This window comes from Emydura macquarii, unplaced genomic scaffold, assembly GCF_026122565.2.
Source record: "Emydura macquarii macquarii isolate MOO-44397 ecotype Brisbane River unplaced genomic scaffold, CSIRO-AGI_Emac_v2 contig_2897, whole genome shotgun sequence".
Classification (NCBI taxonomy): domain Eukaryota; kingdom Metazoa; phylum Chordata; order Testudines; family Chelidae; genus Emydura; species Emydura macquarii.
Genome location: NW_027133034.1, coordinates 16,857,698 through 16,885,101, shown reverse-complemented (window position 1 = coordinate 16,885,101; position 27,404 = coordinate 16,857,698). Strand labels below are relative to the sequence as shown.

The following is a 27,404-nucleotide window of genomic DNA, read 5'->3' as shown; positions in this document are numbered from 1 at the left end:
ACCATTGTTTCCCCACTATAATGATTAAGCACAGCCACTTGGTTACAGGGCTGTTTAAGCTTTCTAATAATCTTCACCCCATCTGGAACCTTTTCCAAGGTATCCAAACTGGACTTTTTTATAACAGAGTCAGTGAATCCATCCACATTTGGAAAACTTTGGCAGTTAGAAACTGAACCACTTTTCCCAACATCTAAGCTGTTGCTTGCTACAGGCAATGACTCATCCTGAGCTGGCTTAATCAATTCACTTTCACACCCTTTAGTTGCAGAAAACTGCTTGCAAAAGCCAGCAGGAGGTTTTATTCCTTCAGGAGCAGTTTTAGACAACAAATCATTTTTCACAGAAATTCCTCCCCTACCCTTTTCATCCAGGGCCTGCTCCAAAGAAACATTTCCCTGATCCCCAACAGACTCTTTCTGGGTTTCTGTTAAGTCCAGGACCAGATCTGATACCACTGGCACCCCCTTAACTTGCATAAACTGAGAAGCACACCCTGTCTGCTCTTTAGACAGATGATTGGAGCTAAACTCTCTCTCTGCAGACAAACTGCTATTCTTAACCTTCCAACTATTTGAAATTTCCCCCTTTTTGTCCCAGTCCATATGGCTGTTCCCAGCCAAACTTTTGGAGACCGGGGTGGCTTTCCCCATGGGCAAGCTATTGCCCTCAACAGACACGGGCTTAGGAACCTTTCCTTCCTGGATCTCAGTTGAATCCAGACCCACAACTGATAAATCTTTCACCAGCATAAGTTGAACAGTACTTTCTGCCTCCTCCACAGACAGTACTCTGGGGATTACTTCCCCCCCAGCAGATACACTGCTACTTGTAACACTCAAACAATTTGAGGTTTCTTTTTCTAAATGCTCATTTTCCTTTGTGAGGTTATTTTTCTCTTTTCCTTGAGTTCTAGATTCTCTCAACATGTTTTTAAGAATTTCCAATTGGTTCTGTAAGCCTGCAGCCAAGGCTTTCCATTTTTCAGTTTCCTGGCCAGATTTCTGGACTTCTTTTTGGAGGGAAGCAATATCTTCCTGACAATCAGTCAGGCGAATGTAGGCATCATTACAGGCTTCCCATAAAAGCCAGATTGCTGCTGCATCTTTTTTTGTGGGACTTGTGGGTTTATATACTAGGAGGTATTTAGCCAATTTATCCTCCAGATCAGCTATAGTATGGACATCAGACAAAACTTGCTGAGTCCAGGGACTGTGTCCAAATTTTTCTAAAGTAGTGTGGAACGGGGTTATTTCTTTTACAAAGTTTAATTTTTGGATCTCTTCTTTAGAAGAGTCCTTAGGGGTTTGCCTACGCTTAAACATAGTGCTATCACTAAATATAATGCTCTCAATAGAACCGGGGTCCTAAACCTGGTCCTAAATCCGGCTATTCTACAACCGGTGGTGTGTAAACCAATATTTTATTTCACAACTTTCTGCCCAGTGGCAATAAATTTTTCAATAAAGCTGGTATACTAAACCAGGCTTTAATTCCGGCTATTCTACAACCGGTGGTAACACACCAAATATCAAATAATTATTTTCTCAATAGAGCAGGTATTCTAAACCTGGCTCTAACTCCGGCTATCCCTACAACCGGTGGTGGCACACCAAGTATCAAGCGCTTATCTTATACTTTTAATAACTGCAGCAATACTTCACTCACTCTCAATCTCTCTCACTTTCCCCCCCTTCGCATTCTCCACCAATAATGTTGTGCAAAATTAAGCACTCGGGACTTTTTCAAGGGGAAAAGGCAGTATGCCGCATTTATTGACAAAAACTAAAGTAATAACTAACTTAAACCTACACACACACACACACACACACACACACACACACACACGCGCCCAAACATACCAGAAAGCGTTCTATAGTTATATATAGCTACCAGTCCTGGTTGTGGCTTGAGATCGTAGCTAGGGTCCGTTGCTGGAGTTCGTGGCTCGTGGCAGCTACCTGGCCAGGGAAGCTGGGCACGAGGAGAGCAGGGTCCTTGTCGGGCGCGCACCGACGCTCTTCTTTAGATGATGTGTAGAACGCTGTTTTTCCCCCAAAGCCTTGAAATCTCACCCAGTCTTTTATAGGTTTTTCAGTTCTGCTGTGTCACGTCGCTTCTCTGTGACCCTTGATTGCTGGTACAATAGCAGACGTGACTTTCAGCTTGTTCTTTGATGTCTTTGATTAAGTTTGATTAAGTTTTTCTGGGGTGGATCCTTCTTTGCTTTTTGGGGCTATGTTCACACTCTTCAGCCTAGGATGGACTTCACACTTCATCAGGACAACTTCATCAAGACAAGCTGGCAGTTTGGGTCTGACTCACACACACATACACCACACACATACACTCCATTCATACCTTGTTCAGATAACTATCTTATTCATCTAAAGGTTTAGAAAGGGTTTGACACAAGATGGAGTACATAGGGTCAAAATGGGGTTTTTACACAAGATGGAGTACATAGGTCAAAATGGGGTTTTACATTCACAATATGGAGTATGACTGAGAGAAGTTCAAATGTTACATGATTTCAATAATAACCATATAGAGGTTGACACAAATAAGGGTATGAATTAAAAGATATGAATTAATCTACAGGGTTACAATTACAATTAAAAGATATGAATTAATCTACAGGGTTACAATTACAATTTTATTCCCACTGGAACTGTTGTTTGGTCAACAGCTTTGAAGAATACTAGAACTGCTACATGAAGTCTGGGAAGAGCAGGACCTGAAGGTGATTAATGTAGAGTAGAATGTTATTCGCATAAGCTTTCGTGGGCTGCAGCCCAAATTAAGTTATTTGTGAGGTAGCTAGGGATGAGTGCATGTATGTATAAGGGGGGAAGGGAGAGAAAGTGGTGTAAGGCATTGAAAACAATAGCTTTTCTGTCATCTTTAAATTAAAAGAAAAAGTTTTAAGTAAACAAACTTGATTTAGACCAGAGCCAAGAACACAAGTTCCATCTGTGTAACAATGGCCAAGCTAAGGTTTTAGTCCTTTTATTTTTCTAGCTTTGTAGACCTTGCTGTAAATGGGCAATTTGTCCCTGGGCTAATGATTAGAACTAATTCTTTTTTTTTTTTTTTTTTGGGGGGGGGGTGACGGGGGAGTGGAAGAGGCAGAGCAAAGCTTTTCTCTGATTTTGCTAGGACCTTCTTAATGACAAACGTATGAATATGAACCTTTAGTTGAACGGAATATTTACCTGCTGTAATGTTGATGAGAGGATTAGTGATGTATCTGGTGATCCATTTTAAGAAAAATAATCATGATGTGTTGCAAAACCCAGGCACTTCCCCTCAGTTTACTTGATCAGTCATACTTTATCCACTTTTTATAGGACCATAAATCTGATTTACACAGCAGACTACTCGCAGGGATGTGGCCGAACTTTGTGATCGAATAGCATTTGATCCAATTCCCACTGATCTTCTTGGGAGCTAAATCAGACTGATACATAGGTGGTCTTGTCCTTATTCTGATCCCAGGTCTTTCATCAGTTTCACCAACATATTCTAGACCAGGCTTCCTCCTGTTCCCAGAAACAGGAAGCCTGTTAATGGGCACCAAAGATCTTATTAATCAGACTCTCTTTCTTTTCTATTTAAGTACTTTATCCATGTAGCAAAGAACTCTCTTGCTTATTTCAGGAAAAAGTCACCTATCCTTTGATTTCTGATACATTTACATCTTTATGGTAGCTATTGTGGAACAACTGCTGACACCACTACTAAGTATATTCTTAATTTGGTTTCCATTTGGGATATTGAGACATTCTCTACACTTGAGGATTACAACTAAAATTGGTCTTCAGTTATAATCTTGTCAGCTAACTTTTCCACCTTGCTGAAAAACGTGTATGTGTATACACATGTATGAAGTATTAAACTCCTACTGGATTAGTGGCCCATTTTATAGAATATTTTGACTATTGTGATTATTTATTTGTATTCTAGTAGCACTTTGGGGCCCCAACCAAGTTTAGGACCCACTGTGTTAGGCACTGTACAATCACATCATAAGAGGCAGTCCCTAAGAGTTTTCTGTATAAATAGACAAGACAAAGAGCGGGAGTAAGGAAGTATTATCTCCATTTTACAGATGGGAAAATGAGTCTCAGAGAGATTTGGTGACTTGCCTGTGGTCGCACAGGAAGTCAATGGCAAAACTGGGAATTGCATCCCCATCTCCTGAGAAGCTTCAGGTTGATGTGAGTTAAAATGGCCTGGTTATAAATCTCTAGGAAAGAAAAACCTGTATTCGTAATAAAACATAAACATATTCTTAACTGTAGCTGCAGGTTTAATATCAAGAAGCATACTTTCAAACAACTACATGAAATGTAAAGTGTAAGAATATTTGTCAGTCGCACAATCAATGCACATCTTTTTTCACCTATCTTTAAAGCTTACTTGTATGGACTATTAACAGCGTAGAACAGAGGAATTAATACACACGTTTCTAGTGTGACTCTAATTTGTTTCTTCTTGAGTTCTGATGAGCCCTTGTTTTTAAGTATGGAATGTAATATAAAGGTTTTTTTACTTCTCAGAGGCACAAATCCTACACATAATCAAGATCAGAACCTGTAACATTTTAATAGTACAAAATAAAAACCACTGAAATAAAATTATGGGCTAGATTCTGCCACCTTTATTCATGTTCACAGACTTTAAGACCAGAAGGGACCACCAGATCATCTAGTGTGACCTCCTCTATGTCACAAGCCATCAACACTACCCACTCACTAAACTCAATAACCAAAATTACACCAAAGTACTACAGACTGCAGGTGACTAAACCATTGTGTCACAAGCAGAGCTTTGGAGAGACAGAAGTGCACCAATTGAATATCTGGCTCCATGAGTATTCCCCCAGAAGCTCCTAATTTTTTGTCAATCAAAATTACATTCCTAATTTATTTCAGTAAAAATGCCTACATTCTGATTGGTTTCTCTGCACTTGATAGTTCACCCTGAGTGCATGCTGCAGCTAGACTGGCTGCATATGCACATCTCTGCTTCATCACTGGCTCTTTGGTCTGTTGTAACTTTTCTGGGACTCTAACTTCATCTCCCCTTCTGAATGTCATTTTGAAAAAAAATAAGATCATTATGCTATGGGTCCAGGACCTTTACAAAAGAAAGTTTATTGGTGACGAAGGTATTTGTATTGAATATTGGACCTCACCAGAATATCACATACTTTGCAGTATGTTTGCTGTGGTGTTTCCACAATAGTGCAGCTATAAATTCAGTGAAGTCATGGGGAGAAAATATCAGAATTAGGAAGATAAATAAAGCCTAATATCAGGTTTTATTTAACTTTACTGTACCAATGTAGTTCCTCTTGAATGTAAAATAGGATTTTTTATCCAGGGGGAAATCCCATAGCTCTTGGGGCATCCTTGGGTCTAGACCCTACAGACCCGGCCTATAATAAATTCTTTAAATCAACATAACTTATTTTACATGCTGTTGCACTGATCTAACAAAATTCTGGATTTTATATCAATATAGTTACATTGGTGCAAAAACTGTGTAGCTTAGGCCTTGGTGTTGATGTTGAGTTTTCATTTCTTTAGGTGTATAGCAAATGCATTTCCACTTTGATTAGTGACTTGATTATTAATAGCATTCTATTAATGGCCAGCCTATCATGGCTCCTTTTGCTTTTAATTAATGAAAAACATGTAGATCAAAATTTAATAAAGTAGAATGAGATTTAACTTTATGTGGTAAACTAAAGCCAAAAAGGATCATTTCAAATGAATTAAGATTGACCATAAATTGAGTACAACAAGGATCACTTTTTCATGACTCGGATCAGTAAGGTCATTGGCTTTAAAGGCCTTGTTGCAGTAACGTAAGAAAGTGTATACAGTGCTGCTTTTGTTAATGCAGTGGTTTGATAAGTTAATGTGACTGGAGAACAGTTCCTCTGACCTTTTGTCCCGTGAAACGGAAATTGGTAGAGCAGGTAAAATTGGATATTGATAAAGGAATTCAGCTCTTCTGTTGCCCATTAGGATTTGAGCTGTGATGGTGTTGCAGAGATATAGGGTATTTCTCAAACTCAGTTCTTATATGCTATGAAACTCACTGTCTTTATTTCATTCTACTTTGCCCATTTTGTATAACTAATCTTAGAAAGGGATTTGTCCAATTAAGGACTCAATCTGTTATTGTTCTATACTCAGACTTCTATTCAAATCAATGAAAATTTTGAATATACAGGAATTGCAGCACCATCCTTTTTTTAGCGTTTTTTAAAATTTATACAGCAGCTGTAAATTTTAGATTTACTAATTTTATTTCACTTAGAGGTGTGTGTGTGTGTGTGTGTGTGTGTGTGTGTGTGTGTGTGTGTGTGTGTGTGTGAGAGAGAGAGAGAGAGAGAACATAAGTGCTGAATAAATACATGATATTGTTCAGTCATTTTTGTTGCCTTTATATGAGTGAATATGTTTAGATTCTTTTTGTTTGTTTGGGTTTTTTTTTAAACTGATTCAGGTCTGTATGTTCAAAGTGGCTGTTACTTATTTCTGGTACAAAGTTTTGCCTCTGTTTTATCAATAATCTGCCTATTCAGAAAAAAAATAAAGGAATGAATTTGCCTTTATTTTAACAAAGAATTTATTGGGGGAGGGGAGAATGACACACTGTACCTCCAAGCAACACCCTGTTACCCCAATATTCATCCCTCGTATATAATTGATATATATTTTTCACACAAAGCATGTCATGTAAGGTATCATAGGAAACGTCATGATCTGCTAAAACCCACTATGCTGTACAAATATGTATATCGTTAGTATGTGTCAAGTTTTCAGTATATGAAATTTTTTTTATATGAAATTTTTCAGTATATGAGATTTTTCAGTATATGCTGTAAGTTTAGAAGTCTCTTTCTACAAGGGTGGTGGTCTCCACCCAGGATGGTGTTAAGGAACTATTATTTTGCAAGATAGTTGTGATTGTAATAAAAAAAGATTTAGAATACAGTGACAATTGCACAAGATTATACAATGGAGATTGCTCAGCCCTATGACTCAGTTGCACAAGACGAAAGGGGGGGAGGGTATTGAGCAACCTTGTGATTCAGCCTGGACATGCCTGAACTAATGTCTACTGAGCACATGGTCAAAGGATATAAAATAAGGAACAGAGGCTGCATGCTTTGGCCTTTCTCCTCTCCTGCCTATGCTGAAAGCATCAGAAATGCTAGAAGAGAAAGGGACTGAACCTAGGCTTGAGGGGGAAGGCTGTACATTGAGAACTGTGACATCTGGGGGGAGGGGTGAGAAAAATGCTTAATCTAAATACTGTTTAGTATTAAAGGTTTAAGATTTAGACTGTGTGTTTCTTTGTTTGCTTTTGTGCCTATCTGGTCTCTTATGCCTACCACTTATGTTCATTTAAAGTCCATCTTTCTGTAGTTAATAAGCCTGTTTTATATTTTACCTTAAAACAGTGTGTCTCGGTTGAAGTGTTTGGAAAATATGAGCTCAGTCAATAAAAGCTAGTGTATTCCTTCTCCACACTGAGGGAGGGACGAATTGGGTAACATGTATATGGGTCAGGCTTCTGACCAGGGCAACTTCAGGGTGCAAGACTGAGCTGGAGTGAAATGGCTGGTGTCTTTCTCTGTGAGATTCTTGAGTGGCTCTGGGAGCATTCATGCAGTCTAGCCAGCTGGTTGTGGGGCTCCACATGCTGTTGGGCTGAGTGATAAGAGCAGGCTGGAGAGCTAAGGGGGGCACAGCAGGACCCTAGGCCCAGGTTGTACCCCAGGGGAACCTGTCACAAGGAGGTAAAAATTTTGACTGCCTTCAGCTTTATTGCAGGTAATCGGAGAAGTTCGTTAGAATATGGAGATTGCAGTCATTGTGATGCATAGAGCCATGTAGTGTCCAGCTTTTTACTTATGTGAGAGTCTTACCTCAAGAAGAGATCAGTGCATATAGCATCTTTGCCTTTTAAAATAATCTAAAGTTCACTGCCCTTTTAAAAATGTGTTTAAAGTATCACTTGACATTAGATTCTTAAGTATCTTAATACCTTCTCACACTGATGTTTTTCTCGAATCATCACATGAGCAAAAGAGATGCCTCATTTATCTCACCCATGCTATGAAGCCAAGAGACACTAATGGACAAACCCAAAATTGAGCAGAGCACTTCTTAATTTATTAGAAATACAATGCTTATCCTGTCAAGCAAATCAGGTTAGCTATCTCAGATTAATCTACGCAAAAGGAGCACAGAAACAGAACAGAGCCAGCAAAAGAAAAAAACAAGGGCAAAGGGGACTATATCCATCTTTTGGGTTTCTGGGTCATAGTAGTTTAAATATTTGAGAAGCCATTCTAGGAGCAGTACAGATTTCTTGGTGTTAGATCTTTGACCATATCTTATCTACATTCATACTGCATTATTGTAAATCACAAAGTCTCTTTCATGTCAGCTGCTTTGTAGAAAATCTGAGAACCACCGTGTAATGGAAAGTCAAGAGGAACTCTGCTAGTGCATCATAATTTCTTGTCTAGTAGCAGAAAGTGCAGTGCACACAAATAGTAGTTCTGATCTTTTCAGACATGCATTTCTTCAGTCTCACAACACTCAACTCTGGTTAACATGGTATGTTTTTGTTTAATGCTTTGAGCAGAATTTTGCATATATTTTCCCAAAGCACACAAATAACATGGTAGAAATGCCCTCGTATCTTTATCACAATGCCAGCAAATACCCAGTGCAACAAATGACAGTTCCTCCCACCAGAAACACCTCCATAATCTGGCTGTAGTTTATTGTATATATCAGAATGTAAAAAAATCACCTCCATCCATCCCCCAATTAGTGACAACAAAATAGTTTGGAAAGTCACAAAATGAATGCAGGTAATAACATCACTTAAAACCCCACTGTGCTGAGAAATTCAAGCATGACAGCCTTAGAGACAAAACGGTTACTCTTTGGGTGACACCTACAGTAAGCCTCTCTCACCCCTGCTGCCTTGACAGTATAATTCAACCTTGTCTCTGAGGGATCATTTCTGACTGCTAAATTGTTGGCATCTCTACTGCAGACTGCTAACGAGTGCTAGTTATTGGCAGCTTTGATGGTAGTCTTTTGTGATGTCAACTTTTGTTTGCTAGCAAGTGGCCTCAGCTCCCATAGCGGCCATCAGATGCCTACTTTTTATTACCAACCTCAGCTAGTTAACAGGTTTTTAAAATGAGAAGCCTATTACTGGAGTGTTGGTGATAATGGATGATGCAAAGTTTTCTGATATTGGGAGGAAGAGACCACTGCTTTTCAGCCTCTCTTGCCAGCCCCAGCTACACTCCCATTGTCTTATGATCCTTCCTTTCCACTACCTCTTTATGGGGCCTGGATGCTGCTGCTATGATCTCCTTCGTTTTCCTTATCTGAGCTTCTGCTCTGTGTGTGCTAACACCAACATGTCATCTTTCTACCTTTCAGCAAACTCCTCACTGATTCTGCTGCACTGCCACACTATGGATTATGAAACCCAATTGGGGATGCACCATAATTCGCAGTCAGATAGGTACAAGTATAGCTGGGCCTGAGACAGTTCACAAAACACCAAAAAGGTGACCAGGTGATATGTACAAACCAGGACAAGCCCCCAGTTTTACAGAATTTACTCAAACAGTAGTGAACTGGGATGTCTGGCCACCCTAACTAGAAGGGGTAGATTCTGTTGTATTTCATTAATAATCTAAGCCGTCCAGTAATCTTCTCCTTTGATATCACTCTCCCAAGAGTGGATTTGAAATGTTTAGTTAACCGAGTGACCTGACTGGATTCATATTCCTAGGTGTTTTATAACAACTGAGATTATGTGCTGTGAAACCTTTGCTGAATCGTAACCCCCTCAGCTTTGTAGCTTTCTCTCTTTCCATTGCACAAGATAACCATAGGTATGCTGCTTCTGCAAATATTAGATACATGGAGTGTGCCAATCCATGTGAAGCCTCATTACCAACAGAGGTTTTAGCATCTCCTACAAATACCTAAAGTAGCATAATGTGTTAACACTGTTCTGTTTTGTGGCTAGATATAAAGAAGTGCTACCGGCTCTTGTATGCTTTCCTGAAGATTAGGTCTACTAATCTGTACCCTGTTTCTGTATCCTTGACTTTTAAAGCTAACTACAGCTAATGTAAAGGAACATGATTGCTTACACAATTGGAAGAATTCTTCTGGCAGTAGCCCATACTTGTTACAAAATGTTGGTTTCCAAGAGAGGTTGGGTTGGCACGCTCTGACTCTTAACTTGCAAAACTTTATTATAATGTATCACACAAGTAAGTATTACATTTGCAAATATTTGCTTAAGGATAATGAAAACCACCCCTGTCCATTTTGATTAGTTAAACAATGGTTGTAAGTAAATGTATCAAATCTAAAAGTGATCATTAAGATGTATACATGAATACCTATAGGATTGTAAAGTGCCTATAGTGTCTATGATTTGTATATTTTGAAATGTAGATATTTTAGATATTTAGATGATGAAATGCATATCTTTGCTCATTTTCTATTCTCACTGTGGATAATATTCTGTTTCACAAATGTCTTTAAAACACAATCCCATTCAAATGCCAAAGATGAGTGAAACTGCACCCTATTTCAGAACTGTTAGGAGTACTGTTGGGTGTATCTGGCAGTTGCTCGACCTTGCTGTCTGCTCTTGTGGACTTCATAATTTAAGGGTGGAACAAATCAATTTTACATGAGTAAATATTGCTAGCGGTATAGTAATACACAGCTTGTTCCACTTCACTATGTGAATATGTTTAGAACACTTTTTTCCATGGACATCAGTTTTTGTTGCATTTGTTGAAATTAAGTGGCCTTAATTAAACTATAGTAAAACAATGGAAATGAGTGTAAAAACAGTGTTTGTTCCATGTTTGAATCTGACTAACTTCAAGATAAATTTACTCAGTTTATAAGATGATTTTTTTTTCTTCTGATTTTCAGTCCTCACGCTGGAATCTAAAGGTAAATGCTGTGTTCTTTCTGGCTTATGTATCACCAACAATGGAAATTCTGTGATCAAAACATCATAAATTATCTTAAGAAGTTCATTATCCCAGAGTAGTGTTGGCTGTATGGTAGTAATAGGAATTAAAAGTAATACAGCATATTTTACGCAGTAAAGGCAGCAGATACAAATATGTACAGGGAGCAGACCTTTTGAGTAAGGAGGTGCTAGTTTTGCAATCATTTTCTGAGTTGAACTGCACTTTAAGTAGCTGTCACTTTCTGGATAGCCTGTTACTTTGCCAATTCATTAAGATGACAATGTGGTGACTTCCTTAAATGATGCTATTAAGACTAGATCATAGTAATGTGATTATGCTTGAACTACTTGTGGTTAATAGGAGTTGCAGTCTTGAAACTGGATAATTAGTGATTATAGGAGTTGAGGAAATCCCCGCTTGATTTAGGGAAAATGTAGCAGTTAAGCTCAAACTGCCAATTGTTTTAAAAATCCACCCACAAGTGCGTGCACACACATGCTAATTTAGGAAATCGTGCCCTTTGCATTCAGGCAAGCTCAGCAGAAGACATTTCCTGTACATCATAACTTTGTTGAAAATGAGCTTGTTGGTTAGTATTTGTGGAGCAGTGACCAGGTTTTTATTTTGGTGCATGCTGTGCACCCACTGAAAGCTACAAGTGTTTCCAGCTGGATGCACTCCCCAGTTCAGTTACTAGTTTCAGTATTTTATTTTGAGGGAAGAACAAAGCTCCATACATTTTGTCTTTTGTAGTCTAGAAAAGTTTGTGTTATAGCTCTACTAACTTAAAATATATATATATATATATATTAAAACTAAAGTGGCTGCATTAGGGAGATCTGTTCAGGCTGCTGAGCGGTGAATCATTCTTGTAGCTTTTAAGGAAGGCTTATGATGGAGAAGAAAAGGAGAAACAGCAATTTCTCTTGTGGAGATTGTCTACCCTTTCTTAGCTTTAATCAAAGAGCTCAAGCCGTCTCTTCAGCGAGAGAAGGAAGCACGTGTCTTGCCTAGAACAGTTAAACAGCATGTGAACCTAGGCTCGTTGCTGAAAGTAGGGTAGACTCTGTTGAGTTAAAAACTCATCCCTTTATAGCTCCCCAAATAACAGAGAGGTGGTTTGGTTGCTTGAGAGGGTGTGGCAGTCTTCAAAGCAACACTCAAAGATTGGCAAATAGGAAATGCGGCACTGACCAGGCCGGAACGGAGAGTGTTCCTGCAAGGTCCTTGTTCTTAATTTCACAAGATAATACCACTAGCCCTGGTGCCCCAGTATGGATGTGGAGGACTATGGGATGTGCACTAAGAATAGTTTTTGTGAGCATTTCAGACTGGACAGAAGGCTTATGGGTACCCATTCAAAAGGGAATGTAATTGCCACTAAAGTGTAGTAGTATGGGTCCAGGGAATTTGAGGAGAAGCTGACTGAAAAACCAGCATAAATAAAATTCTTTTTTTTTTACCGATTTGTTGAATTTTTTATTTACATTTTTAAAAATTGAAGAATTTTGACCAGCTCTGCTCCTGAATCCTCCCTACCTGGGATTCAGATTTCGTACACTAAACACAGTTTAGTTTAGTTTAGTTCTTGTTTTTAAAAAATCTTGACTGCTTGTGAAAGTTGAGATTGCATTGCAGACTCGGAAGTTTTCTGTCCACAACACAATTACAGCACAGAGTAGTACTGCAAGCTTGTCTACTAACGCACCTCTACCGCAGCCCTGAGTCTTTATGCTAGCACAGCTGTTGGGCTGCACTGAAACGGTCAACAAAGATGCCAGTTAACATCAACTGCAATAGTACTTCAGTTTTTGTGATGAGAATACATATGCTGTAGGAATTAGAAGAGTTTGTTTCACCAAACCACTCAAATCCACCAAAATGGTAATGACGTTCAGTCTGGTGGCATATTTCACATAGACTCTGTCCCATTTTCCAGAGCCCTCACGTTTCACTCATCTCTGTACAATTCTCCCTGTGGCAAGGGAGCACAGTGGCCGCCTTTTGAATATGTAGAAACCATAAGCAATAATTGTATTTAAGAGCTACTCTTCACTAGAAAACTGTCTTGTTAGGACACCTTCTTGTGGAGTCAGATTAACTAATGCGGAGTTGAACACAATTTTGCAGTCTACAAGTCCAGAACAGTTATGTTTAAACATGTCAGCTGGTCATGAGTGAAACTATGGTTGAAAATTTCAACTTGAAATAAGCTTGATCTGCAAGCATCTGACATGGAGTTGAAACACAATGGTCACAGTCCCATTTGTGTGTGTTAACATGATTTTGCAAAGTTGTGTTGACCTAATTTTCTAGTGAAGACAAGCCCAAACAGGGCAATATGGACGCTCATCTGCCTGTGTGTCTGCAGGAATTTGTCTAGCATTGCAATGTCAGCTGGTTTCAAGAAAAGAATTCTAAGCATCCACTAAATAACTGTTGGAGAATAAATGTTGTATTGTGGTCATTTGGAAGCTTTGAGTACTCCGCACCTCTGAAAATCACTCTTTTTATTTAGGTCCCTAAATTACTTCAATCAATATTTAATTTTAGGCTCTCAGGTTAGAAATTTTAGTGTTAATTTGCCTTAGTTTCAAATTCTTTATTGGTAAGATACAGACGGGAGTGCTTACCTACCAATATTTCACCATTTAAAAAATGCTCTGTTTCTTGAGTGAAAGGTGCTGTATAATACTTTTGCACTTACTATTTTCAGGAGAGTAGATTGGCTATCACTAAAAGCCACCCTTTCTTTTAGGACTGATATTGTTTTTTTATTTTTGAAACATGGCTACAAGATGTTAAATGAACTTTTGGAAGGATATTAATTAACATTTATTGTAGCTTTGTAATATAGTAATCAACTATCAAAGTGACTTTTAGGATAAAATATATTTTCTTTGTCAATTCAACTGTGACCTATATTCTTTTTAGCCTATTTCCTATAAGAGAGAGTCTAATGTGATTACTTTGGCCGTGATACAGGAAAGTACTTAAGCATGTGCTTAGAGTTAAAGGGTGTTTTTCTGAATTGGAGCCTTAAAGATTTCAGCCCAAGGCTGCAAACAGGACTGGTATTTTTGGATTTAAAATGATTCTTTAGAAACAAAAGCACTATGAAAATCATTATTTCTCCTAATTGATGGAGTGTTACACTCGTAAATCATTCTTATTTTTAGTCTTTTGGTTGAGACTTTTTTTGTTTTCACAGCCAGAAGCAGTAAAATAATCAATCATGTAGTAATGTCACTGATAATTGTCATGTTAACTTGATGTTCTTTGAGCTGCAGGTGTGTACAGTGCTGGTATCGGGTGCTTTTAAGTTAAGATTTTACAGCTGAGGTGGAGAAGAACTTTGGAATGTGTCCATGTTTTCCAAAAAGATTTATTTAGTATAATACTTAACCAGTAATTATTGTCTATTATGAAAGCTAGCTTGAGTTCCATCTCTTTCTCTCTCCTTTTTTTAAATATTTAAGGCTTTTACATGTTCCTGAACGTGTTGACTTAGTGGTATCTGTTTTTGCTTCAGAGCTGTTTAACATAGATATAGTTTCTATATATGAGAACTGTGTGTTATTTGTGATACCTTGTCGACTTAGTAGTTCATAAGTTGAAAATCACATATGACTTTGAAGTATCTTCATGGCTTAAATGACTCAAGTGTTTTGTGCCATAAATACCACAGAGTTTTATTATTAATTATTAACCATTTGAAACACAGTTTTATTTGGCCCTGCTCATCTCTTTGTCAGTATTCCCAAAGGCTGTTTTCCTTGCACCTTTCTGTTATAGGTATAGACAACATCGTTTCTCCATTTAGTATAGAAAAAGATGGCTTCTATTATTAGTCAAAGTTTATGGACTCCTGATGGGGTCCCCTGCTGTCCTTTGCTCTAGCAAACGTTTTTTCACCTTAATTCATGTCCTTTCCTTTGCTTTTATAGCTTCATTATTTCTAAACCAAACTCTTTTAAATGTTTCATTGAGGAGTAAGTCCCTGGCAAATCAGGACTTGTTTTACAGTTAAAACTCTGAAAATCATGTTAACTACTTAACAATCCCCTATTTTCATGCCTGGATCCTTTTAGCTATATTATCTTAAATGCTATATGGCCCCCATCACTGTAGTATCTGACCACCTCACAATCTGTATCATATCATATTATCATATTTATCTTCACAAATCTATGAGGAAAGGAAATACTAATATTCCTATTTTACAGATGGGGAACAGGGAGGTTAAGGGACAGATTTTGAAGTCAATGGGAGTTAGACACTTGCACACTTATGAAAAGCCCACAAGATGCCTCTATGCATCTCTAGGTGCTTAAATACCGTTGAAAATCTGGTGACTTGACCCGGGCCACTCAGCAAGTCTGTGGTAAAGAAGAGAATTAAAATCAGGTCTTCTATGGCCCAGGGTAGCATCATATTTTCTTTCTTTTTTTCTTGAGAGAGAGAAAGAGATTGGAATTATACCCTAATTTTTTAAAGATCTTTTTGACTGACAATTTATATCCCATAGCTTAGCTTTTTCAGAAATATTTTGTATCTGAAAATGGGGAGTTAAAATGAAAGTGCCTCCTTAACCATAACTACACTGTTGCTACCACAATGTTGTAATAGTTTCTTAAGGTTTTTATTTTGAAAGAGATCTGAATAAATATTTATTCCACGAGTCTCTCTCTAAGATTTATATAACATTTGACCTTTCATTTTTTAAGCTGCAAATATGATCCATGAAGAGGGAAGAATTTAAGGCATTTAAACTGGAAACACTTTGTGCTTGGAAACACTGTGTGCTAGGATTTGCTGAACTCTGTGTATGAATCTCTGGTATTACTATTATTATTTTAGATGGCTTGATTGGTTCTGTATTTAACATTGGCCTGATGGTACATGTAGAGGCACCTGGATGATGAGTAGAAGTAGATATACTACAAATCTTCATTGTAAGGTTTTTCTTTTTGGAAGTGGGGTGGGATTTCCTGTGGAGATCAAGATCATTCTAGCTTTATATAGATTCAGCTTTTTAAAAAGTTTGTTTGATGCTACACTGAATAACGTTTTTATCTCTCTTTGGAGACATGCATTTGATATTTGAGAATCAGTTTTCAAACATAGGCAAATAATATATCTGAATAAGCCTATGAGCACAAACGTTGGGATTAGTACATGTGTGCAAGTTTCTAAATGCCAAATGAGTATCTGATTATGCAATTCTGAAGGCCTATTAAGATGCACTCATTTGAAAATTGGGGCCCCACTATACAGAAGTCTGCCCAGGAAATCTTGTTGATCATCTCGTTTGTTTGTAGATAATACAGGAGAGGGTTCCATAAAGGTGATATAGCATGCTTTGCTTGAAAATGTATTTGAATTTTATGCAAAAGTTTCTGAGCAAAAAAGTTAATGAAGGAATCACTGTTGAGGTTGATAGGCCCCAAGTGTAAGCTAGCCTTCTAGTTCATATATTTTGGTTAAATATTTCTTTTCTTATTTTTCTAAAAATAAATCCTTTCAGTCAACTGGTCGTGAAAAACAGAACAAATCTAGTGGGAGGAAGACTTAAGTTAAGGAAACAGGTTTCATGCTTCCAAGAGGGATGCTTATAAATTATGAGAACAACTTTTTTTTTTTTTTTAGTATAACTGAGTCCTGTTCCTTGTAAAAATGGCTTTTTGTTTAGGGGCGTGTGTGCCAACTTTCAGAGGTTTAGTTGCTTGTGAGGTTGGCATTTCTCTTAGGTTCAACATTCCTATATCACGTTCATTTGCTGGTTAACTCATGCTGAAGTTACAGAGCAGACATACAAAGGCTGACTCCAATTATAAAACTTATATCCTGAAAGCTCTCCCTATTGCTATCAATTTAGCTTGAGATCATATTAAAGGATTTTTTCACTGAGGAATAAAAACAAAAAAATCCACTTTTACACTAAAATAATTGTTTAGATAACGTCACAGTAGGTTGTGCATGTTCTAAGAACTTTATGAAGTGCCTCCGGCACCAAACAATTGAAACAAAAAGTACAGACATTTTCTCTTTGCTGTTTTTATGTGAAATGACAATTGTCTCAGAAAAAGTAGAGGTCCTAATCGGCTGTAACTATAAAAGCAGTGTACTGATCATGTAGCACTAACTGCATCTTTTGTAGACTTTTCACCACCCTTTACAGGTTTGCCAAGCTCACTTTGCAATCAGTTGCCAGGGGCTGAAGATGTTGGAAAAAGGAATTCAATGAAAGGCCCTGATTCAGCAACCTAAGTAGTCTGCTTTCGAAAGCCAACATAATCAGATTGGCAGCTGAATCAAAGCCGACACTAGGACCTTTGTTTAGGGAGTGCTAGCGATTAGTAACTGACAGAAGGGCAACAAAGTTTTAGGAAGAAAAGAACAGAATATGAGAGGGTATTAAACTGAAGGGTTTTTTTTTCTTTGGGGGTTTTATATTATTGAAGTAAAGTTAGAACCTGAGTCAAAGGTTAACATAGGGTATGTCTACATTAGAAACATAAATTGATCTATATTAGTAATTACTGCAATGGTGCATGTCCACACAACCCTCCTTGGCTTGGCGGTGCGCATCCTCACCAGGAGCGCATCCGCTGAACTGAGAGGGGCAGTGTGGGGAGCTGAGAGCCTGGTCTCGTATCTCCGCTGGCAGCTCCCTGCCAGCAGCCCGACTGCCCCACAGGCTCCTAGGCTCCCGGCAAATTGTCCCTCCCCCCAGTCCCTGTTCCCTGCCGGGAGTGGGAGAAGCCTTCCTGGGTTTCTCGCCACTGGGAAGTGGGGTCTAGTTGCCCCAGCTTCTCGGATCCCCCTCCCACTTTCTGCCAGGAGCTGGGCAGCTTTGTCAATTTTATGGCTCCCAGAGGGAATAATTAAATTCTACAACTGTTATTTAATTATTACTTTACCAGTAGCATATGCCCTGTGTTTAGACTTTCTGTTCAACTGAGAAATCACTAATTCTGTTTTGATACATGTGCTAAGGCAATCTTGCCTCAACCTTACAGGATGTTTACTTGTGTGCCAGTTCACGAGAAGGAGAAATTTTCATAAATTTTCATAAAAGGTGGCCGAAACTGTCTACCCCCAAAATCCCTATCAAGTTGGCCACTTTTCCTCATGTTCCATCTCAAAAGAGTACATTCTCAAAGGGATGGAAGTGACAGAGGAAGAAATAATACCATGCTTAGTGTAGAAGGTAGGTAATTAAATCCAAATTGTGCAAGGATTGTGATTTTTACACTGCTGTGATGGCTGCATTCTTGCAAGGTATTTGCAGAAACGCGGGATGTTTCCTTATAAATGTTTCCTATTAGTGAATAATTAATAATTAAAAAAAAAAAAAAATCTGCACAACTAGATTATGGCATATAAACTCTTATAGGATTACAACATTTTTTATCTATGCAACCAACAAATATAACACACACAATGAACCAACCCAATCATTAGAACCTAGTGATGAAATTTACTGCTGTTTCAGATTTTATCAGTGTACTTTGATTGCTTAGCATGAAAGGTTAGGAGTTCAGTTCACACATCTGACTCTGTAGTCATACTCTTTATGATCCATGTGTAATTCAGCCAATCCAAAGACAGCAGTACTATCCAATGGCGCTATCTTCCAGATAAAGCATTAAAGATGAAATTATATCAGTCTCTCTCTTCTATTTGTGGTTCCTTGAGGATCTGTTTTGTTGGCTCAAAAGCTTAATGGCTCCTTTTTTCTTAGGTCAGCATTTTCAAAGGGAACTGTTGACACGCTGGTTAGTGAGCGCTCCACAGTAGCCATGGTGGTTTGTCTGACTTCAGTTAACTACATATTTACATATCAGCATTCTACTCAGCTAACACGTTAGCAATGCGAGTTGATACTATCACAGCTAGGCTTCAAATCATGAGCATTTCTCTCCAAGTCAATTATTTAATAATAGCAGTTTGCATCCAGCTATTTTGTGATGTGAAGGTATTTCATTCCTCACCTGTTCATTTATATCAGTAATGCTGTTTGCTCACTTGCGTATCCATCCTTTTCTAGTGGAAGTGCTTAAGTTTTGATGCGGACACAGCGGTGAAATAAGGACAGACACGTGCATGGAATGAACCACCAGGCCACAACTTTTAATCAGCTTTAACATGGGAAGGATTAACCTGTCCATCATCCACATTGTCTTATGCCAGGCATTTAATAGGTCCAGACTGGGGGTTACTCTACCATATAACCTGTAACTCGGGGTTGGCTCTCCTCAGCCTATCCCCAGGACTCCACTTTCTCTGAGTCGTGGCATTCTTCTCCCTGCAAAAGGGACACAGGGTGCAGAAGAGGCGGGGAGGGAGGAGGGACTCTGTACCATGAGCCCATGGTCTATCACCAAAATCTTTTACCTCTGGGGACCATTTTTTTTTCTTTTCACTGCACTGGGAAACCAGCTGCAAGTTGTGATGAATTACAGCTTAACCCAAATACCTCAGCTAGGTACTAAGTGCATTCCTGCTTAATCTTCTGTGGCTGCAAGGTGCTGTGAGGAAGGCAATCAGCTCCCTGGTCCTCTGCCAGTTGGCCCATGGGAGAAAAAATTCCTTCCTGATCCCCAAATGGGCATCAGCTAGATCTGCAGCATCTGTCAGGTTTGGCTCCCATTTTTAGTTCAGGGTGGGTAAAGTGGGGCTGCTGGAATAGCACTGAAAGAGGCTCCTCATGGCCCCTGTGCCAGGTTAAATCCTGAGAGCTGGGGAATGCTGGCCAATCAGCACCCTTCTTACGCAGCTGGCCAATGGGTGCCTGAGACTTCTGAAGGGAAGAGAGGAGCTACCCAATAGCCTTCAGCGAGTGTCTCCTTCCTTCGCTGCTGGGGACTGTCCCTCTTCACCACTGGCCCCATCAAGTTCACCCACCCATTTAAGCAGATGGGTGGCAAATTCTGGCATCTTTGTCACATCTGAAATGAATGTATTAATGTGGAGTTAGGTCTTATCTACCAGCAACTATCTATTTGTGAAGACACTGTAGCGCAAACATAAGTCATACATCTAAAAAGATCCCGTAGGTCTGCTCCTGTTTCACTACCAATTAAAGTATTGGGTAACATGGCAGCCATCCACTTTGCAGTTTCTTCCCCCAGTTGTAATAGCAGGAATATCTAAACCATAACCTTAGATACCTAATATTTTAAATTCTGTTTACAATATGAGGAACTGCTTGACCCTCTAAGTTTTAAAACCTTTTATTCTCCAGACTCCCAACCAAATTAATGTTTAGAAACACAGACATAATATATCATTACTGTTGCTCTTACTTTTGTTTGTAATTATTGTTCATATGCTTAGTAATAAATACACCGTGCACTCTGCAGGACACTACTGAAGACTGTAGCTACTACCTCAAGGAGTTTACGATCTAGAATAGTCAAACAGGATGCACTGGAAGGGAATAAACTCCAGGCTTTTCTTCAGTCCGTGTGTGAATGACTGTGAAACAGTGCATGGGAAGTTAGAGAAAAATGGGAGAGTAGCAGAGAGGGAGAGGCAAATGGGACATGGGAGCTGGGGTCTTGGTAGAGCGGAGTGGGGAAAGGATGCAGTGACAAATAAGGTCTGAGATGTAGGGTGCGGCAGAGATGCGTGGGGTCTTGAAAGCATCTACCAGAAGTGTAGACTTGATGCAGAGATCACAGGGAAGCTGGTGAAATGATACAAGCAGGGATCCCTTTGTAAGAGCAATCTAGGGGGTGAAGTAGAGGGGGTGCATGAAGGATCATTATCTGTTTTATCTCAGCACTATGGATCCAGTCCTAGCAGAAGGGAATGCATTAAGATGAAAGGAATGAAAAATTTTGAAGAATTGAGAGAAGTGATTGACAGGAAAGGAGAAGAGGGGGCATGAACTCTTCCTCTGAGCAGCTCTCGGCACTTTGAATCTGTGGTCTCTGAGATTGTTTAATTTAAAGGGAAAAAGCTTTTCATGTGCAAAATGACTTATTGTAGGTCTGATCCAGAGGCATGTGCAATGTAAAATGCTTGTAATATTTCATGTTGACACAGTTCTATGTTGCCTTAACTCTTAGTTCAGAAATGTCAGGGTTAAAAATAAGCGCTCATAATAAATATGGTTAAAAAGAGAAATTTTTCAGATTAGAATATTTAAAAGATAAAATGTCTCTTTCATTAAAGCAACAGTTGAAAATGGCAGATCTGTTTTGGACTTATAATTTACAGCACACACACAGGATTTTTCAATTTTAACCTTGCTTATTCATGGAGACTTTGCTGGTAGATACTGTCTGTGGTATGTAATTATCCTCTGATAAGGCACATCTGGAGATAAATGTTTTTGCCAGACATAAACATATGAATTACACAAAACTATTATTAAAGCATTTTAAAATCAGCAGATGCTTTTGTCTCTTTCCGTCCTGATTTGAGATTTAAAAAACACCAACTAAGGGTGTGGGATGGGGAAGAGAGAAACTACTGTGACTCTTCTCATATTTGTCCCTTTTGAGAATCCCACTTAACTAATAAAGGAATGGGAAACACAAGAAACAAAGTTGAGCATAGATCAATTAAAAAAAAAGAAGTCAAGGACATGTAAATCTTTGCATGAGTATTGATAATTACATAGAAGAGTGTGAGTATAGGATAATCATATGTCCCTGATAATGGAGCCTGTCCTGGTGTCCCTGTCAGTTTTATAAATAAAATGTTGACCTGTTCTTTTGTAATTCCCAGTGTATGCGATCGCCTGAAGGAGTCATCAGTTGAGAGCATAACATTGAGAGCAGGCTGGGTTTATGCACATATGACTCAAAGATCATCTCACCAGGATTGTCACATGTTCGCACTTTGCCTTCCCCTCCAACTCCAAGTATAAGACCCTGGCTTTTGTCTTCACGGCAAAAAAGGGTTGTTTTTACTGCAGAATAATGAACATTCATTAGCTGTCCCGCTGGAAAAATCCTAGTGGAGACCAGGCAATGTAATTTTACCAAGGTACCTAGGTGAAGTCAACCACAAGAGGGAGTGTGGATTTTAAATTACTTTTACCTGGGTCCACAAAGCAACTTGTGCCCAGTGAAAGTCATTGGAATCCACAAAGCCTGAGTTATGTGCCTAGGCTTCCTATACAATGCATGGGGGGAGAGGTGCTTGGGCATGAAAGCCATAATAGCCAGCATGCTAAGCGGGAAGCCACCTAAGCTAGCCAATGGGAGATGTCAGTGATGGGTGTGTCCCAAGCCCCATTCCTTCACGGAGTTCAGTGCCTAAGGCCTTGTCTACACTAGAAAAACAAGTTGACCTAACACAGGTCGACTTACAGCCACCGCAGTGTTTACGGAGATGGCTGATGTCCACATGACCCTCCTTGGGTCGGTGGAGCCTGTTCTCACCAGCAGCATTTCCACTGACCAAAGAGGGGCAGTGTGGGGATCTGAGAGCTTGGTCTCTCAGCTACCTCCCAGGAGCCCCACAGGTTCCAGTGGGCTGCCCTCCCCTCCCTCATTCTGTGTTCCCCACTGGGAGCCAACCCTGGCTTCTCCCCTCCGCATTCCTCACTGGGAGCTGGGGGAAGCCACCCAGGGGGAAGCTGCCCGGGGCTTATCGCCCCTGGCGAGTGGGGGCCAGCATCCCTGACTTCTCTCCCCACTCTCCTGCCGGGAGCCGGACAGCCTTGTCAATTTCACAGGTGAGCCAGGAGTGGGGTCCAGCCACCCGGGTTTCTTTCCCCACTCCCAGCTGGGAGCAGGGTCCAGTTCTCCATGGGGCTTTCTTGTCATTTTAACCACTCCAGCAGAGCAGTGAAATTGACCTGAAAAACAGCCCCACAGCTCATGTAAGGGACGCCATGTCTTCATTGTTGGCTTACATTGACAGTGCGTCACCCTAACTAAGCCAACGTAAGCCCTACACCTCTCGTTGAGGTGGTTTTATTACATCAGCATAGCAGGGGAGTTATATCCGTTGGTGGAACATTCCAGTCTGTACACCTCCACTGTTTTGTCAACAAAAGTAGCCAACTAACACACACTGTTTCCAGTGCTATGCTGTGATAGTGTACGCTGGTGCATTAAAAAAAAAGGTGAATGGAAAAATATTCATTTCAGCACCATTAGGAATACTTGGAGGTGGGGGGTGAAGAGTTCAGCGTGCTGATTTGAACTAGAGTAAATGGTGGATTCTCTGTAATTTAAAGTCTTTAAATCAAGATTTGAGGACTTCAGTAACTCATCTAAAGGTTATTGGCTTATTTCAGGAGTGGGTGGGTAAGGTTTTGTGGTCTGTGATGTGCAGGAGGTCAGACTAGATGATCATGATGGTCAAAGTCTGAGTGTGCATCAACGGCAATATAGAATTGACAGGGGAAGATATTATATTTTTAAGACCCCAGTTCTAAGAGACTTTTACAAATAACAAACAATATGTAGTTATAAAACACTATGATTTGAATTCTGTTGCTGTCTTTCAATGCCTTGGTGGGCAGTTAGATCGTCCTTCATAAAGGTGTAATCGGGGTTGAGGTGGGTCCGACCTGTGAAAACAAAGTTTAAAGGAATGTAATATATTCTCAAAAGTAAAACTTCTGCCATGTTGTACTTGAGAATGTCAACGGAATTCCACTACTGATTAGTCTGCCATGACAAAGGCAGTTTGCAGAAAGTATTTGAATTTAATTTTTGGTGTGTGGCTAGAACTGGAACACACTTTTTAATGCTGTCACTGTGCCAAGCCACAATACCTTCCATTTGTTGTGCTGAATAGATTTTATAATCAATAAGGGCTAATTCCTGAGCCCCTTGAAGTCCATGGGAATTTTGCAACGGCTTCAGTGAGACCAGGTTTTGACCCCAGGTGAATTAAAAGACCCAGTATCTCAATTCTGCTCAAGAAGAGAAAGATCAACTCAGAATCTTCTCAACTGGTTCAAAATTTTAATGGTTTATTTTTCACATAGGTGAAATGGAGATACCAGATTCCAGTGATCCTCTGGGTCAAGTGGATGGACCTGACAGACAAATTCCAACACCTAAAGGTAAAAATTAAGAATGATTCCAATTCTTTTATTTAAAAAAAAAAGGGTACTTTAACATGTACGATGCAAAGGAGTCATTTATTATGGACTTCCTTTGTTTACCTCTGCATTAATATGTTGGGAGACCGACAGGGCAGGCAGACAAACACTTACTGCCTGACAAGCTGAGGGTGTAAATCGACAGCACTCCAGCGTGCTGTGCGCTAATTGTGCGTGTGGACCCAACTGACGAGCACTAGAAGTTCTGTAGCGTGCACTGACGTGCCGCTATACCATCGTGTATGTAAATGTGACTTAATATTGGTATGGCAAATACCCTCAGCAGTGATCTCACCTAGATTCCAGGAGTCTCATGATTAATTTTTGTTTATACTTCTTTCAGACGTGTGTCAGGTAATTTGATGACCAAACCGCAAAAAAAAAGTGGTTGTTACAAACGCAGTAGAACCATATCATCGTGTCACTCTGTAGGCAGCATGAAAAGTGACATACCTGTGAGGTGTTTGTTTCCAAACTGGAATGTATCTCAGGAAATAGGCTTGTTTGCATTACTTTACTGTATTTTGACATGACTGGTGTTGCTAATGTCTTCCTGCCAGCTCCCTTACCACATAATACACTAAAGCAAGGTCACAGTGGGGAAAGGAAAACAGTGACAAAGCACCAGAACTGGCTTTATATAAAGGATGCTATGAACAAGCAAAGTACTATTATTTGACCAGAATAATGGTCAAGATGTTGTATCACTAAACTCCATACTGCTGCTGATGTTACAGGGCAGGGATTTGAGGAGGAGATGAGGACAGAATCATATGCCCTTTTTGAAATTATTGCATCTCGGGGACAAACAAGCATATTTTTCAGCAAAACTGCTATTTATCTCTTCTTTTTTTCCTCTTGTTTAGGGAGAGTCTTATTTCAGATTTAGTGTTGAGTTTAAATATCTTCATCTATGTGACAAACTAATTTATTTTTGTGCATAACTTTTCTTTATATAGATATTAAAAATATGAAATTGCATTTTAACTTGTTAATGCTATGAGCTGCCTAAAACATTTTCTGCATACAATTAAGGTATTAGTTATTGTATGCGATGTCCTGCATGCCTTGGTGTGTTGGTGAGTTTGTTGATGATTATTTGTTTAGGATACAATTTTTCAAAAGTGCCTAAGTCCCATTGATTTTTTAGCTAAACATTTGTGTGCTTTAAAATTTTACCCATAGTACCAAAAGTGAGTTTGACATATTGGCATGTCATGGGTGACTGGCCCTTTTAAGGGGAGTCAGAAGGCAGATACTGGCAGACTGGTCCCTTAAGACCCAACTGGAAGTAGTTGTCCCAGGTGGCAGCTTAATGGTTAATTGGTAAATGAGCACCTCCTGGACCTTAAGAAAAAGGTTACTCAAGGTCAGTTAGGCTGGTACTCCCAGGGATACGGGAAGCTCCTGAAAAGAGAAGCTTCCAAGGGAGCATGCTAGAGCAAGAAGTCTAGAAGGTGTGTTCCTAGAGTGAGGAGATTCCTAAAGGGAGAGCAGGCCTCCAGGAAGGCCTGGTCCCAGCCAAAGGGTCCTCCAAACAGTGGCAGGAAGCCCAGCGTGTCAGGAACTATGTATTGCTGTGTAGAAGAACTGCTGCTGACAGATCTCTGCAGACTCCTGACTCTGGGGAAGGATTTTTCCCAGGTAGCAGCAAGAGGCCTGGCTTCAGGGAAAGTACCAGAGTTGAAAGGTAAAGGGCTTGGGTGGGGAGGGAGCAGTGGATTCAGGGGCAATGGATAAACTAAGACTGACTCTGGGTGAAGTTTGCTTGTATTCTCATTGGCCTGTTGGTTAACACACTAGATTCTTAAGAAAGGGTGCTGTTTTCTATGTAAAGCCTGATTGACGGCACATTAGGAGAAACTGAGGTAGCGAGCACCTATAGTGCCTGGCCATAGGTGGTATGGGGGCATCAGTGCACTCTGTAATAAGACAGACACGATGACAAAGTCCATGACCAAAAGAGCTTACTATTCCAAGAGGCTACTTGTAGTTAAAGGATACAACATTAAAACAAAGAATTTAATGATGGTCTTTGACACACATCCTGGCTCCCTGTCAGCTCATCAGGTGAGCAGTGGAAGAGCCAAAGAGCTTGAAAACTTAGAAGCTGGGGCTTTCAAGCTTCCTTAGGGTAGGTCTACAATGCAGACCTAAGTCTGTATAAATCCATGCCCCTGAATGATGTAATTATGCTGACCTAACCCCCAACGAAGACAGTGCTATGTTGACAGGAGAGCTGCTGCCGCCTCTCAGGAGGTGGAGGAACTATGCTGACAGGAGAAGCTCTCCTGTCAGCAAAGTAGCGTCTTCACTAAAACGGTGCAGTGGTTCTGTAGCGTTGTATCTGAAGACAAGCCTTAGCAAGCTTCTTCTCCAGCTGGGCCCCTTTTCATAGAATCAATCATAGAATCATAGAAGATTAGGGTTAGAAAGGACCTAGGAGGTCATTTAGTCCAACCCGCTGCTCGAAGCAGGACTAACCCCAACTAAATCATCCCAGCCAGGGCTTTGTCAAGCTGGGCCTTAAAAACCTCTAAGGATGGAGATTCCACCACCTCCCTAGATAACCCATTCCAGTGCTTCACCACCCTCCTAGTGAAAAAGTTTTTCCTAATATCCAACCTAGACCTCCCCCATTGCAACTTGAGACCATTGTTCCTTGTTCTGTCATCTGCCACCACTGAGAACAGCCTAGCTCCATCTTCTTTGGAACCCCCTTTCAAGTTTTCGCCAGTTAGCTCTCAGCCTTAGAGAGTTCAGCAGGCAGCCTTCTCCTGTTGGAGTGGTGTCTTCTCTGCTATGAGGGAGGAAGCAGCACATATGCTTGTCTCCCTTCTCAAAGCTTATCCCAATTCATTGGGTAAGAGGGGAGCCTTGCCCAGCGCTGTCTGCAAAGCTCCTGGTCCTTAAACACACAGTAACAGGTTTTCCTCCCAAGCACCACTTATTCCCCGGATTGCCTCCTCTCTACCAATATCTCCTAGGTCCATGTGTATGTTTCAGACCTTTCAAAATCTTAAAGGGCTAGGCCACTTGACAGGAGTGCACTGACCACTAAACACAGCTACCCTTAAGGGGACAGACTAGCCCATTACAATAGCCTATAATTTTGAACGTATACAATTGAATTGTGTAACACTTACACATGTGTGTTGTATTCTTTCATATTCGATACTCTTGAACACCAGGTGCTTTTAACACTTATTTTGTTGTGAAGATACGTAAGATACATTATTATTAAAAATGATAAAATGG

At 39.9% G+C, this 27,404-nt stretch overlaps 1 protein-coding gene across 3 annotated transcripts in view; it reads left to right on the top strand.

Moving 5' to 3' along the window:
• The window catches only part of ROR2 (receptor tyrosine kinase like orphan receptor 2), a 206,903-nt gene that overhangs the window by 116,295 nt on the left and 63,204 nt on the right, over window positions 1–27,404 (top strand). For all 3 annotated transcript variants that reach the window (XM_067568704.1, XM_067568705.1, XM_067568703.1), the window contains one exon: window positions 24,030–24,107. In XM_067568704.1, the coding sequence (XP_067424805.1) occupies window positions 24,035–24,107 (73 nt within the window). In that variant the 5' untranslated portion in view covers window positions 24,030–24,034. The remainder of the gene's footprint in view (window positions 1–24,029; window positions 24,108–27,404) is intronic.